Raw genomic sequence first — 12,427 nt, 5'->3', positions numbered from 1 at the left:
AAACGCATACTATTCCCATTGTGGATTTCATTTGGGAAGAAGGCAAGAAGTTGATGAAAACACCTAATACCTTGCCAGCACAGGTGCCTCGTTTAGAAAAGAAGTATAGGGCGCCACTAGGAACCCCAGCATGCCTCACAGGTCAGTCAAGACCTGAGTCCGTCATTATGCAGGCAGCGCAACGTAGGGCGAAAAATCCTGCATCTACTGTCACCGCACCACCGGACCGTGACGGACGTAGAATGGATGCCATAGGGCGTAAGTTTTCTTCAATGGCCTCTACTGTGGTTAGAGCGGCTAATGCCTTGGCCATTTTGGGTCGTTATGACCGACAAGTGTGGGCTGACATTTCGACTTTGGTTCAAGAACTGCCGGAGCCATCTAAGGGCGAAGCAATGAAGTTGCTCCAAGAGGGAGAAGCTACGTCGGCGGAAGTGATTGATTGTGCAGTGGATATCGCATGCACGGGTTTCTGTCAGCTTGCTGGAGCGGCTGTTCTGCGCAGGCAAGGGTGGTTACGATCGACATCCTTTCGCCAGGAGGTACAGTCCATGATTTTAAACATGGCTTATGACGGGGAGGCGTTATTTGGAAATCACGTCGATGAAGCGCTCCAGTCCATAAAGAAGGATACTGAGACGGCTAAATCTCTCGGAAATTTACAATTTCAAAGACAAAATTTTCGTGGTGCACGCGGACGCGGCACCTCCTCAAATTTTCGAAGGGGAAATAATCAATATAGACCCAATAATCAAGGATCGAACCGCTATTCATATAGCCAGCACCAACAATCATCACGACAGCAGGCCTCCAAGTCGTATAGAGGGAAATCCTCATACAGAGGAAACGCGTCAAAAAGACAAGGACTCTTACCAGACAAGCAATGTTGGAGGTCGAATCTCTCTGTTTTTTTCCCAATGGTCCTCAATTACAAAGGACCGTTGGGTTTTGGACATTGTGAAAAAGGGGCACGCTTTAGAGTTCACGAAATTCCCTCCGTCCACACCACCCACCGGACCACCACCAGCTCACATCAAGGAACTTTTACATCAAGTTCGACTTCTAAGGCAAAAAGGAGCTATAGAGTTGGTACCAATATCTCAAAGGGGGAAAGGATTTTATTTCCGGTTCTTTCTTATCACAAAGAAGAACGGAGAATGGAGGCCCATCCTCGATCTGAGGGCGCTCAACAAATATATAAAGAGCCAATCCTTTCGTATGATGACGCTAGTAGAGATCTTGCGTTTACTCTCGCAGGAAGATTTCATGGCAACGATAGATCTCCAGGATGCCTATTTTCATATCCCTATACTACAACGTCATCGGAAGTTCCTGCGTTTTAGAGTGGGTCAACACAGTCAAGCGCTCGCCTGCGACAACACACGCTTCTATGCCAGGAGATGTTTCGCTCATTAGGTCTCTCCATAAATGCAGCGAAATCCCAGCTTCATCCTTCGCAACAAAAGGACTTTCTGGGAGCCACTCTGGAAACGATATCAGCCAAAGCGTTTCTATCCCAGGAGCGTCTACAAAAGATATTACGGCTGGTAACTTTGATCAGGTCAAAAAAGTCAGTTTCTGTAAGACTGTTGAAATCATTTCTGGGGATGGCATCATCGTCCATTGCCTTGATTCCTCACTGCAGGCTAAGGACATGTCCTATCCAGGAAGCACTGGATGCTCAATGGCGTCAAGTGTCGGGAACTTTAAACGACATGGTATGTGTCACAGATCAAATGAGGTCAGCACTCGAATGGTGGACAATACCAGCCAACTTAGCAGAAGGCACTTCATTTCTGTCGGTGACACAGGACAGGACAATCACGACAGACGCCTCATTAGAGGGATGGGGCGCTCATTTGGAAGATCTTTCTGTAAAAGGAAGATGGTCAACACATCAAAGAACTTGGCACATCAACAGGTTGGAGCTTATGGCGATTTTTCTGGCTCTAAAATCATTTCTACCCTTAATCCAAGGAGAATCAGTGCTAATACAGACAGACAACACAACCTGTATGCACTATGTGAACAAACAGGGCGGAACAAAATCCCCGAGCCTGTCCAGGTTAGCTCAATCAATTTGGGACTGGTCTCTCAGTCATCGCGTCATGATTACAGCAGTTCATCTACCAGGAATATCCAATGTCCTAGCGGATTCCCTGAGCAGGTCCTCCTCATCGACCCACGAATGGGAATTACACCAACCAACTCTAGAGAGGATATTCCAACAATGGGGTCGTCCTCGGCTGGATCTCTTTGCTACGCCGGAGAACCGAAAATGCCGAGATTATGCAAGCTGGCATCCCCACAAAGGGTCACAGGGAAATGCCCTTTTGATGAACTGGTGCAATCTATTTGCGTACGCCTTTCCTCCAATTCCCCTCATACCTCGGGTCCTTTGTAAGATGAAGAGACAACCTTGCCACCTGATTCTAATAGCCCCACGTTGGCCCCGACAGGCATGGTTCTCAGAACTGCTCCTGCTGTCCCAATGCCAACCAATCCTCCTGCAGTCTCGGACAGATCTGCTCACGATGAGCGAAGGGAGAATTTGTCATCCGAATCCTTCCTCACTGAGTATCGGCATGGAACCTGAACACCATGAGTTCGCCCATCTAGACATCCCGCAGGATTGTAGGGACATTTTGGCCCAGGCAAGAGCACCCTCTACAGTCAAGACGTACAAGTTGAAATGGAAAAGATTCTGCCACTGGTGTGCTTCTAACGGAATCCACCCAATACATTCCACGGCACACCAATTACTACCTTTCTTCTTGCACTTGGCTAGTTCCGGACTATCCCATGCAACTTTACGGGTTTTCCTAGCAGCGATTTCCCGTTTCCGACAGGATGGCTCAAGTTCCCTTTGTTCCTCAAGAATAATCCGCCAATTCTTTAAAGGCTTATTCCGAAAATTTCCGCCAGTTCGGCGTCGTCCTCCGTTGTGGCATCTTAACGTTGTGATAGCGCAATTGATGAGACCACCGTTCGAGCCCATTCACAAGGCCGACTTAAAACATCTAACTTGGAAGGTGGCCCTACTTCTGGCACGAACGTCTTCACGTCGTGTCAGTGACATCCATGCTTTTACCATCAAACCTCCTTTCCTGCAGTTCAAACCAGATGCTGTAGTGTTGCGTACCAATCCACCATTCCTACCCAAGGTGCCTTCTGATTTTCATATTAACGAGCCAGTCATATTAAAGACTTTCTTTGCTAATCCCCAGACACCTGCGGAGCAAAGGTTGCATTCTTTGGATGTGAAACGATGTTTGAAGTTCTACATCAGCATGACAGCTTCGTTTCGAAAATCCGATCAGCTTTTTATAGGAGATGTCCCAGGACTGAATCTAGGATCCAGTCCTGTGGTAAGAAAAGTAATCCAAAAAGTAATCTATTGCATTTAATTAGAAATACCCATTGAGCTCAATGTATAATTGTGTTTGACATTGTTTTGCCTATTGCAACAACTGTAACTATTGCATTCAAAAGTCTATTGCATATTGAAAGTATTTATCTAAAGCATATCATTCTGAGAAAGTATATTTTGATACCTATTGTTGGTTCTAAAATAAAACAAGCATATATTTGTTATATACAAACCATTGGCCTAGAGTTCAGTTATTGAGTGTGTGAGACCATTTGCTGACTGAGTGTGTACAACAAATGCTTTACACTGTCCTCTGATACTGCCTTACTGCTCGACCAAGCTACCACTTTAGAGAGTAAGATTCTGTCTAACTTTAACCTCTGCCAAACCTTTGGAGACCCTTGGACTCTATACACACTGTACTCTCTTTGGTGCAGTATATATAGAACCAGTTTCTTACGTGTGTGTGTGTGTATTTATATATATATATATATATATATATATATATATATATATATATGTGTGTGTGTGTGTGTGTATGTATATGTATGTATATATATATATATATTAAAGCTCCAAGGTGCCCACAGGTATATATATATATATATATATATATATATATATATATATATATATATATATATGTGTGTGTGTTTTTTTTTACATATAAAAATGTGAGTGTAATTCTTGTGTGTATTTATTTAAACTTGGCTTTGTATTATGTCATTTTCAATCGACAAAATAATCTGGGGATGGATGTGGACAGCTGTGTGGTAACAAAGTATTTAATGTATTAATAAAACAGACTTGAACATTTCAATCTTGCCATCTTATTAGCTAGGAAAAATGTAGGCGGCCATTCAGTTTGCTCGTAGTTTGTGTTTCATATAATGCGACATCTCGATTTAAAAAAACAAACAAATTATGGCCTTTTGAGCAAACATTGCTTTAAAATATGGAGTTTCACTGCTCAGTTGTGTGTTTTATTGTTCATAACTTTGTAATGTGACCTGTATGGCCCATCTTCCTTTAGGATTCAGGGTTCTTGCCTGTGGGAGATGTGCGAGACCCAAGAGCCCGACGGATTTGGTCCAAGCACCGGGACCTCTCTCTCCCTGTTCCCAAATTTAAGGTAAGATCTTAAATCCTTCACATGCCAATACTTCAGTGTGATTTGTGGACCGGGCAAGGTATGTCTGAGTACGGGTTATCTCACAGGGAAAAACCAGGACGGGTTCCCAATGCAAGCGCCGAGATGCCCAAGGGTAAGTCGAGCGCTATATAAGAACACACATACATACATACATACATAAGTAATGGGCCTTGTGACTTGGTCTTTTTTTTTTAATTTTATTTTTAGCATCTCCACTTTTGTGAGGATCTGATCCAACTCCCATAGATAGTTAGTTTTACCGGTAATGCCCAGTACCTTATCGAGTCATTTGTTCAAGGTACACCATGATCTCTGAAAAGCTAAGCCTTGACCAGTGTCACATAAGGTCATGGGCTCTAAGCCCATTAGCCATGTTTACAAATGCTAAATGTATTATGAATTTTTAAAGGCGTTTATAATATTAATTGCAATTTTTAAGGTCTTTTTAATATGATTGTACCTTTAGACGTACTTGTTATGCTAAGATTTATATTTATTTATGGAGACAAATCGGTCTTTTTTTATTGTAAAGTGTCTTTTATGATTTTAATTGTTTGAAATAAAGATTGTTTGAAAGGCTAAGTACATTACGTTCTGACTTCATTGGGACTCGTAACTGAGGCCTTTGAACAATGTATTTTAAATTAGAAAGTCACATTTGTCTACTAGGAAGTTGATGGCGTATTGGGCATTTTACAAGGAAGCAGGTCCAAAGACTTGAGGTTACTACCTTGGGGGCTCTGATATAGAGGACGAGATTTCAACTCCACAACCACTTCAAGGGCCCAGGTCAAAGACCGCCTATCACTCCTATTCCTCGACCCATAACTGTGGAGCAACCATTCTGTAATTTTCTTTTTAAAATCCTTTTTATTCAACAAATTCAATCCATCCATGTACATAGTCGTCATCAAACAAGTATGTTCTACACAACTTCCTTTAACGGGAAAGCGACAGTACACATATATGGAGAAAGTCACAAACCTCAATTATGACAAATCTTGCAGATAGTTTAACCATCTCTCCCAGACATATTCTCCCTCTCCCGTTGCTAGGGCCTGTATTTCTCCCATGGGCTCCCGGTCTTTCCCCATTTCTATGGGCATCCACATCTCTTGTAAACTAGTTTTTCTGCCATTCGACACCAGTACATGTCCGTTACCCAGCTGGAACGTTTTGGTGGGTCACATGCCCCCCACATCTGTGCAATGTTATGTTTCGCCACCCCCAAAGCCAACATGAGCTATGTTTTTGTATGTGCGGGCCACCGGTCTAACCCCCTGACCCCGAGCAAGCGCCAGCAGGCATCTGGTTGGATGGGAATCCCCGGCACGTCCAACATCACCCCAACAACCCCCACCCAGTAGCCTTGGAATCTGGGGCATACCCAAATGATGTGAAAGAATGTGCCATTTCACCGCATGCTCTAGCACATTGATCTATGTCAGCCCTGCCGATCTTATGTTGAAGTGTACGGGGTAGTATGATCTATGTAGGATTCCAAGTTGGATTAATCGGAATCGTGGTCATATGGCGATCTCTCTGGGACTCTGGATTTCTTCCCGTCAGTCGTCGTCCCCTAGCAATCCCAAATCCGCTTCCCAGGCTGCCCTAAGCGGTCCCAGAGGGTCGAGGAGCTTATTCATTAATTTCCTGTATGTGTGGGAGATCAACTTATCAGGGATGGGATCTAGTAACAGACTTCCATTGTGGAGTACTCAGTTAATGACTCCCTGTCTGGGATATGGAATTTCAGGGCATGTCTCAGCTGTAGATATCTGTACTGCTCTTTGTCCGTCAAATGATATTCAGTTTCTAGTTCTTTAAAGGTAATCATGCAACCATTCTGCCATACGTCCCCGAGAGTGTCTATGCCTATGAGGGTCCAACTGTGGAATCCCTGTAGGCGGCCCAACTCTCCCAAAGTGCCACAATGCCACACTGGGGTTTGCTGGGTCAATCTGTCCTTCCAGCCCAGTGATTCGCTGGCGCCGTGCCAAGCTTGTACCACCAGCTGGGTGTGGGTAGGGAGTGATTTCCCCCCCCGCTTCCATGATACAGCGCCGTCGGGTACCCAATGGTTCCCATTGCCTGACGGTCTACCCGGTATGCCAGGTCGGAGTGGGGAGCAAAGACCCAGCCATTTATATTAATGAGCTGGGCCGCCTGGTAGTAGTTTCGGATATCTGGGATAGCTAGTCCATCTGGAGTTTGCGAAGCACAGTGTGCGGTGCACCTCCCCCGCACAATAGGTTACGCTTCTTCCCTTCGATGGCTTGAAAAAAGGCATCCGGGATCTTGTGTGGTGTATTTTGTAAAGAATAGAGTAGTCGCTGGAGTGCCATAATTTTGAACAGCACTGCCCTACCCATAAGAGGGAGAGTTAGTTGACGCCAGTGAGCAGTGTCCCAGCGTAGTTTTGTCAGTTGTGGGTATATATTCAGATTGAGGAATTCCGCAGGTGATTTTGTTATCCATATTCCTAAATATTTAATTTTGTCATGTTGTGTCAGGGCTGCACAGTCTGATGTAAGTGGGGGTAGCGCTCCAGAAAGGTTAAAAATGAGGGGTTTGACTCAGTTTATCTGGTATCCTGTGTATCCTGAGTATGTACCGAATAGCCGCAGTATGTTGATGAGTCTGTGAAACGTCTGCTTGCATAGAGCAGTATATAATCTGCGTACAGCAAGATTCGCTCCTCTCGTACCTCCCCCCATATGTCTATGCCCCTGACTATGGGATCCCCTCTGATCAATGCCGCGAGTGGCTTGAGCGCCAGAATGAATAGTATGGGGCAAAGTGGATACCTCTGCTAGGTGCCTCTGTGGAGTGTAAAGGATCTGGAGGTTGACCCGTTCACATGGACACTGGCTCTAGGATCCCGGTAAAGGAGGCAGACCCATGCGCAGAAACGCGGTCCAAAAGCCGACCCTGGGCAGAACTGCCTGAAGGTATGGCCATTTGATACTGTCTAAAGCCTTGCTGGCGTCCAACAATGATAGTGCCTTGGATTCGCTTGGGTTAGCTGCCGTAGCTTGCATCACTCTGTAGAGGTGTCTGAGGTTTAGTCTGGTAGTGCGCTGGAGCATAAACCCAGTTTGGTTCGGGTGGACAATAGTGGAAATTATGAGGGCAAGCCTATTTGCCTGTACCTTTGCCAGCACTTTTGTTTTAAAGGTAAGTAGGGAGATGGGCCGATAGGAGCAACTGAGCTCCATGGGTTTGTTCTTCTTAGGAATCATCACTATTGTGGTGATTCTCAGAACTGCAGGTAAGCAACCATCCAGTGCAGTGGCAATCATTTCAAACATTGCATTTGCCACCCCAGCTGCCGCACATTTAAAGAGTTCTGTGGGGAGCCCATTTGGGCCTGCCGCTTTCCCGGATTGTAGGTCCCTGATGGCCCCCTCTACCTCCTCCACCATCAGGTCCCGGTCAATGTCTTCCTGCGGTAAAGTCTCCAAGGATAGGTCAGCAAGCAGTTCAGTGCACTCGTCCATTGATCTGGTAGTCGCTGACTGATATATCGTCTCATAATGGGACGCAAATGCCTCTGCAATGTCTGCCCGAATCTAAGTGTCACCCCAAGGCTCGTTTTAATTTCCGCAACCCAGTCTCGCTCTCGTTTTTCTAACCATGCAATTAACTTGTTGGCCCTGTCCCCTACTTCGTACAGTCGTCTCTGTGTGGCAAGTACGTGATATCTCGCTGAGTCTTCCCTCAGGTCCCTGAGCTCCTTTTGCTTAAGGCGTACTCTTGTGAGCAGCTCTTTGGCGCCCGGCGTATCATGGTGTATTTTCTGCTCCAAGGCATCAATCTCGCTCTCTATTTCATCACACCTGGAGCGCCTCTGCTTCTTTAGCCCACCCACCGTTGCCTGGATATAGCCCCTGGCCACCACTTTGTATACCTCCCAGAGCGTACAGTGCAAGTCCACCAGCCCCGCAAAATATTGTTGTGTACGCTCTCTCAGAGTATCCTGGAAGGCTTTGTCCTTAAAGTGCCAAGGAGCTATACGAGGAAGGAGGGTGTAGTCCCTGGTTGGGCTCTGCAACAGGATCTCTACCGGTGAGTGGTCAAATATGCCCCTGGCCCTGTGGTGTGCCCCACGGTAGTGTCTCACTTGTGTGCACTGTGTAAAGACTTAGTCAAGACATGACCCACTGCCGCGTGCTGCGGAAATATGTGTGCATTGTCTACAAGTGTCTCCATAAGTCCGACTGGCCCATTGAAGTTGCAAAGGCTTGCAGTGGCCCCACCCCCTGCCCGAGTTTGTCATGCTGTTCTGTCCAGTTCCTGGGACATCACTACATTCATGTCCCCGCCCAGTAGAAGCACACCAGGGGGCATGTCTAGTAGTGTTTTACTTAACTAAGGAAAGGTTCCCGTGCGAAGGCTTGGCGGAATATATGTGGAACATAGGTAAATGTTTTGGCCTTCCCATGTCCGTGCCACAGCCACAAACCTCCCCAATGGGTCCTGCCAGGTGCGGCCTGGTTCAAAAGGCACTGAGTTTTTAACCAGGATCACCACCCTCCTGGAGCCTTTGGTGAAGCCTGCATGTATCCAGAGGATGTACCCAAACCTATTCAGTGCCAGATAGTGGTGGCCTCGCAAGTGTGTCTCCTGCAGGAGGACGATATTGCAAAACCATAGTTTGTTTGATCTTGTCTGCTAAACCATTTACATTCCATGACAGGATTTTCAATGTTGTTGTGGGTTGTGCAGCCATAACTGTGTTCGGGTACTTAACAAACGCCGTCTCTTTCTCAGTGCCCTCCCTAGCCCCCCAAACCCCATTGGAATCTGCTCTCTATTTTTTGCCTGAGGCGGTGAATCTTTGGTTGGATCATAGAAAATATCAAAGGTTGTGTGTGACATTGAACTTCTTAAACTAGAACCTCGCATAAAACCCCCCTCCCTGCTGCCCTGCACTATAAGTTTAAAACAAATCACTTCCCCAATTTGCCGAGTGCATGTCGCCCAACCATTGAATTATAACCTGGGGTTGGCCGGCGCCACCTTTTGTAATCTGGCAGCGGCCCTCCAGTGTTCCGTGCATTGTCTAAGTGTGTGTCTTTTAGCAAAGTGTGTGCGTGCACCCCCTTCCGAAGGAGTCTTTTACCGGCTGCAGTCCCGATGCCAGGTGCATTCTCAAGTTTTGTGTAGCCCGGTCAAGGGGGGTCAGCCCCAGTCGTCGAGCCTTCAGTTTCTTGATCTGAGTGGAGAATCCAAGGGGGGGGGGGGGACCTCTCTGTTCCCCCTCGTAGGCGATTGTGACCCTGTTGTACTGGTCGGATGGCCTTCCGCCCTCCCTCGAGCCAGCCCCACACTTCGCCAGGAGATGCAAAGTACCACGTTTTGCCGTTGTCCAGCACTCTCAATTTAGCTGGAAATAGCATCGTATATTTAAGATTTTCGGTCTGCAATGTCCGTTAAACCTCATCAAAGGTGCGCTGCTGTCGTTGGACCATGAGCGTGAAGTCCGGAAAGAAGCGGATGGATGCATTTTCTTAGGGCAGATCTCCTTTTGTTCGGGTGGCTTGGAGGATGGCGTCTCGATCCCGGAAGTTGAGGATCCTTGCTATAAGGGTTTGTGGTGGGGCCCCTGGTTTCAGGTGCGGCACCGGTGCTCTGTGTGCCCTTTCCACCGAGAAGTAGTTTGACAAGCATTTAGGCTGGAGGTGCTTAAGTATGGGATATTCCAGGAATATGTCCATTCTGGGGCCCTCCGCCCCCTCAGGTACCCCCACCACCAATGTTTTTCTTCCGGGCACGCCCCTCCTGGTCCTCCAGCTTCGCCGCCATGCTCTTGCACTGGTGCGTGAGTCGTTGTATTTGATCATCCATTCTGTTGGTGGTTGCTTTTAGTTCGCCTATGTTGGTTTCTGCTGCCGCTACATTTTCAGAGTTCTTATTTCCTCAGCAGATTGACTTCAATCGTGACTTTGTCTATTTTGGACTCTAGGTTCGTGCCCAGTGCCTGAATGGCAGCCATGATTGCTCCTAGTGAGGGTTCTGTTGTTTCTGGGTTACCTTGCAACGCTGCACCTTCTGCCGTTGTTGTCCTGGGTACTGCGTATTTATCGGACGGGTGGGGGCGCCCTTGGGTCGCATTATATGGCTCTTCTCAGTGGATTATGAGAGGGCAAACAGTTGTGTCTCAGTTCAGTGTCCCCAGAACGCGCCTCCCCGGTTGCAGATTCAGCTGGGAGTGGTCAGGGGTCCCCTTTACTGGGTCGTAGAGGTACCAGTTTCAATTTATCACATGTGCCACATCTCAGGAGCCAGATGAGACCAGGTCTGGCAGCGACACTAGCTGGGCCCCTCAGACCTCCGCATGCCTCGAGTTCCGGCCCCTGATGTCCGCTCTGTTTGCTCTTAAGCCGCCCCTTCTGTTTTGTGTGACTCCTGGCCTGTTGCCTCTGGCCCACCTGTTCAGGCCCCCCCTCCCCACTGTGTCCTTGAATATTTTATGTAAGGGGGGTTTGTTACTGTTCCGCTATCTCTGGTCCACTCTTGGCTAGACGTTCCCTCTGGGTAAGTGTTCTGCACTCTGGGACCCCAACTTGAATTTAAGCAGCCGGCCACCCTCACGTGGGGGGGTGGGGGTCGAGCGACCACGAGAAACGGTCCAGTCGTTCAGAGCACATGTTCCACGCAGGGGCCCCCACTCGCGGCTGCTCGCTGTGTACCCTGCAGTCCTCTTGTCTCTCGGATGGGGCCATCCCCGGCCCTCCTAAGCGTCGAACCGAGGGTCCAGCCCAACACCCTCGTACTCTGCTTTACTTGCCTCCGCGTCAGTCACCACACAGCGCCTACTACACAGGCCCCTCTCACTCCACTGTTGGAAAGGCGGGGGGCTCTCCGCCCCAGGGGCTCGAGTCCGCAAGATCCCCGGCCCAGCAGACCTCCGCTCCGTTCCTCCTATGTGTCGATCCCAAGGGTCTGGCCCAACACCCTCGTTTTCCGCTTTACTTTGCTCTACAGGCCCGCCGCTATACGCTGTTGCAAAGGTGGGGGGGATCTCCGCCCCCGCGGCTCGAGTCGGGCGGCTCCCCAGCCCTACAGGCCTCCGCTCCGTTCGGCACCCAAGGGAGCGATGGAGTCTGCGTTTTCACCTCAAGGGTTGCTCATTGCACTCATGGACACCTTGATGTCCCCAGACAGTCTGGTTCAGGCGGATGCGGACCGGATCTCGTCCGAAATGGGAAGGCTGCTGCGGAGCTCCTCTATTACGCGGCAATCTTGGCTGGGGTTAAGCCATGTACCGACCATTCTGTAATTGACCTCGAAAGCTGTCTCAGCAAGAGGCCGAGCACCGCTCCTAAGCATGTTTGGCATTGAGCCCCTGAGACTGGCCAAAACTTTAGGTCTGGCCTCCATGTCCAAACCTGGTCAGCACCAAGAGCCACCTTGGTTCCAGAGATATCTTGAAGTAAGGCCACTGAGCCTCAACTCCATCCAGCTTGATCTCAAGACAGGCCTGTAGTGCCTCAGAGCTGACATCTGTTCCATTTAGAAATCAACACCCAAACCGGCAGAGAAAAAAACCTCAACACTGGGATTGGCTCCAAGTGACGCATCCCCTGTCATAGAGCTATCTGCAATTCCGAAGATTAGACGCACAAAATCTATATTCATTCTTCTGCAAGACAAATCCTTGCACATCCACCACTGGTTGAGGAGCCACACAACACAACCAGCTACAGAGAGGAAGGGAAGGATAGCCTTTGTAGAGGGGTTATTAGAAGAGCTGCATAAGTTTTCCAAACCTAAGAGAAGCACAGAAGAGGTCATTGTCCCAGAACCACAATATCAACTGCACACTCGCTTGCCACCTCCATGTACACACAGTAGATCAGTACACTCACCACACAGACCATTCTCCCCTCACAAGTCTA

The 12,427-nt window shown here is 48.1% G+C and overlaps 1 protein-coding gene across 4 annotated transcripts in view; it reads left to right on the top strand.

Moving 5' to 3' along the window:
- The window catches only part of SETD1A (SET domain containing 1A, histone lysine methyltransferase), a 1,055,844-nt gene that overhangs the window by 146,267 nt on the left and 897,150 nt on the right, over nt 1-12,427 (top strand). For all 4 annotated transcript variants that reach the window (XM_085618738.1, XM_085618739.1, XM_085618737.1 and 1 more), the window contains exon 4: nt 4,404-4,502. In XM_085618738.1, coding sequence (XP_085474864.1) covers nt 4,404-4,502 — 99 coding nt within the window. The remainder of the gene's footprint in view (nt 1-4,403; nt 4,503-12,427) is intronic.

The sequence above is a fragment of the Triturus cristatus genome, chromosome 7 (assembly GCF_964204655.1).
Source record: "Triturus cristatus chromosome 7, aTriCri1.1, whole genome shotgun sequence".
NCBI lineage: Eukaryota > Metazoa > Chordata > Amphibia > Caudata > Salamandridae > Triturus > Triturus cristatus.
This window is presented reverse-complemented; position numbering and strand designations above follow the sequence as displayed.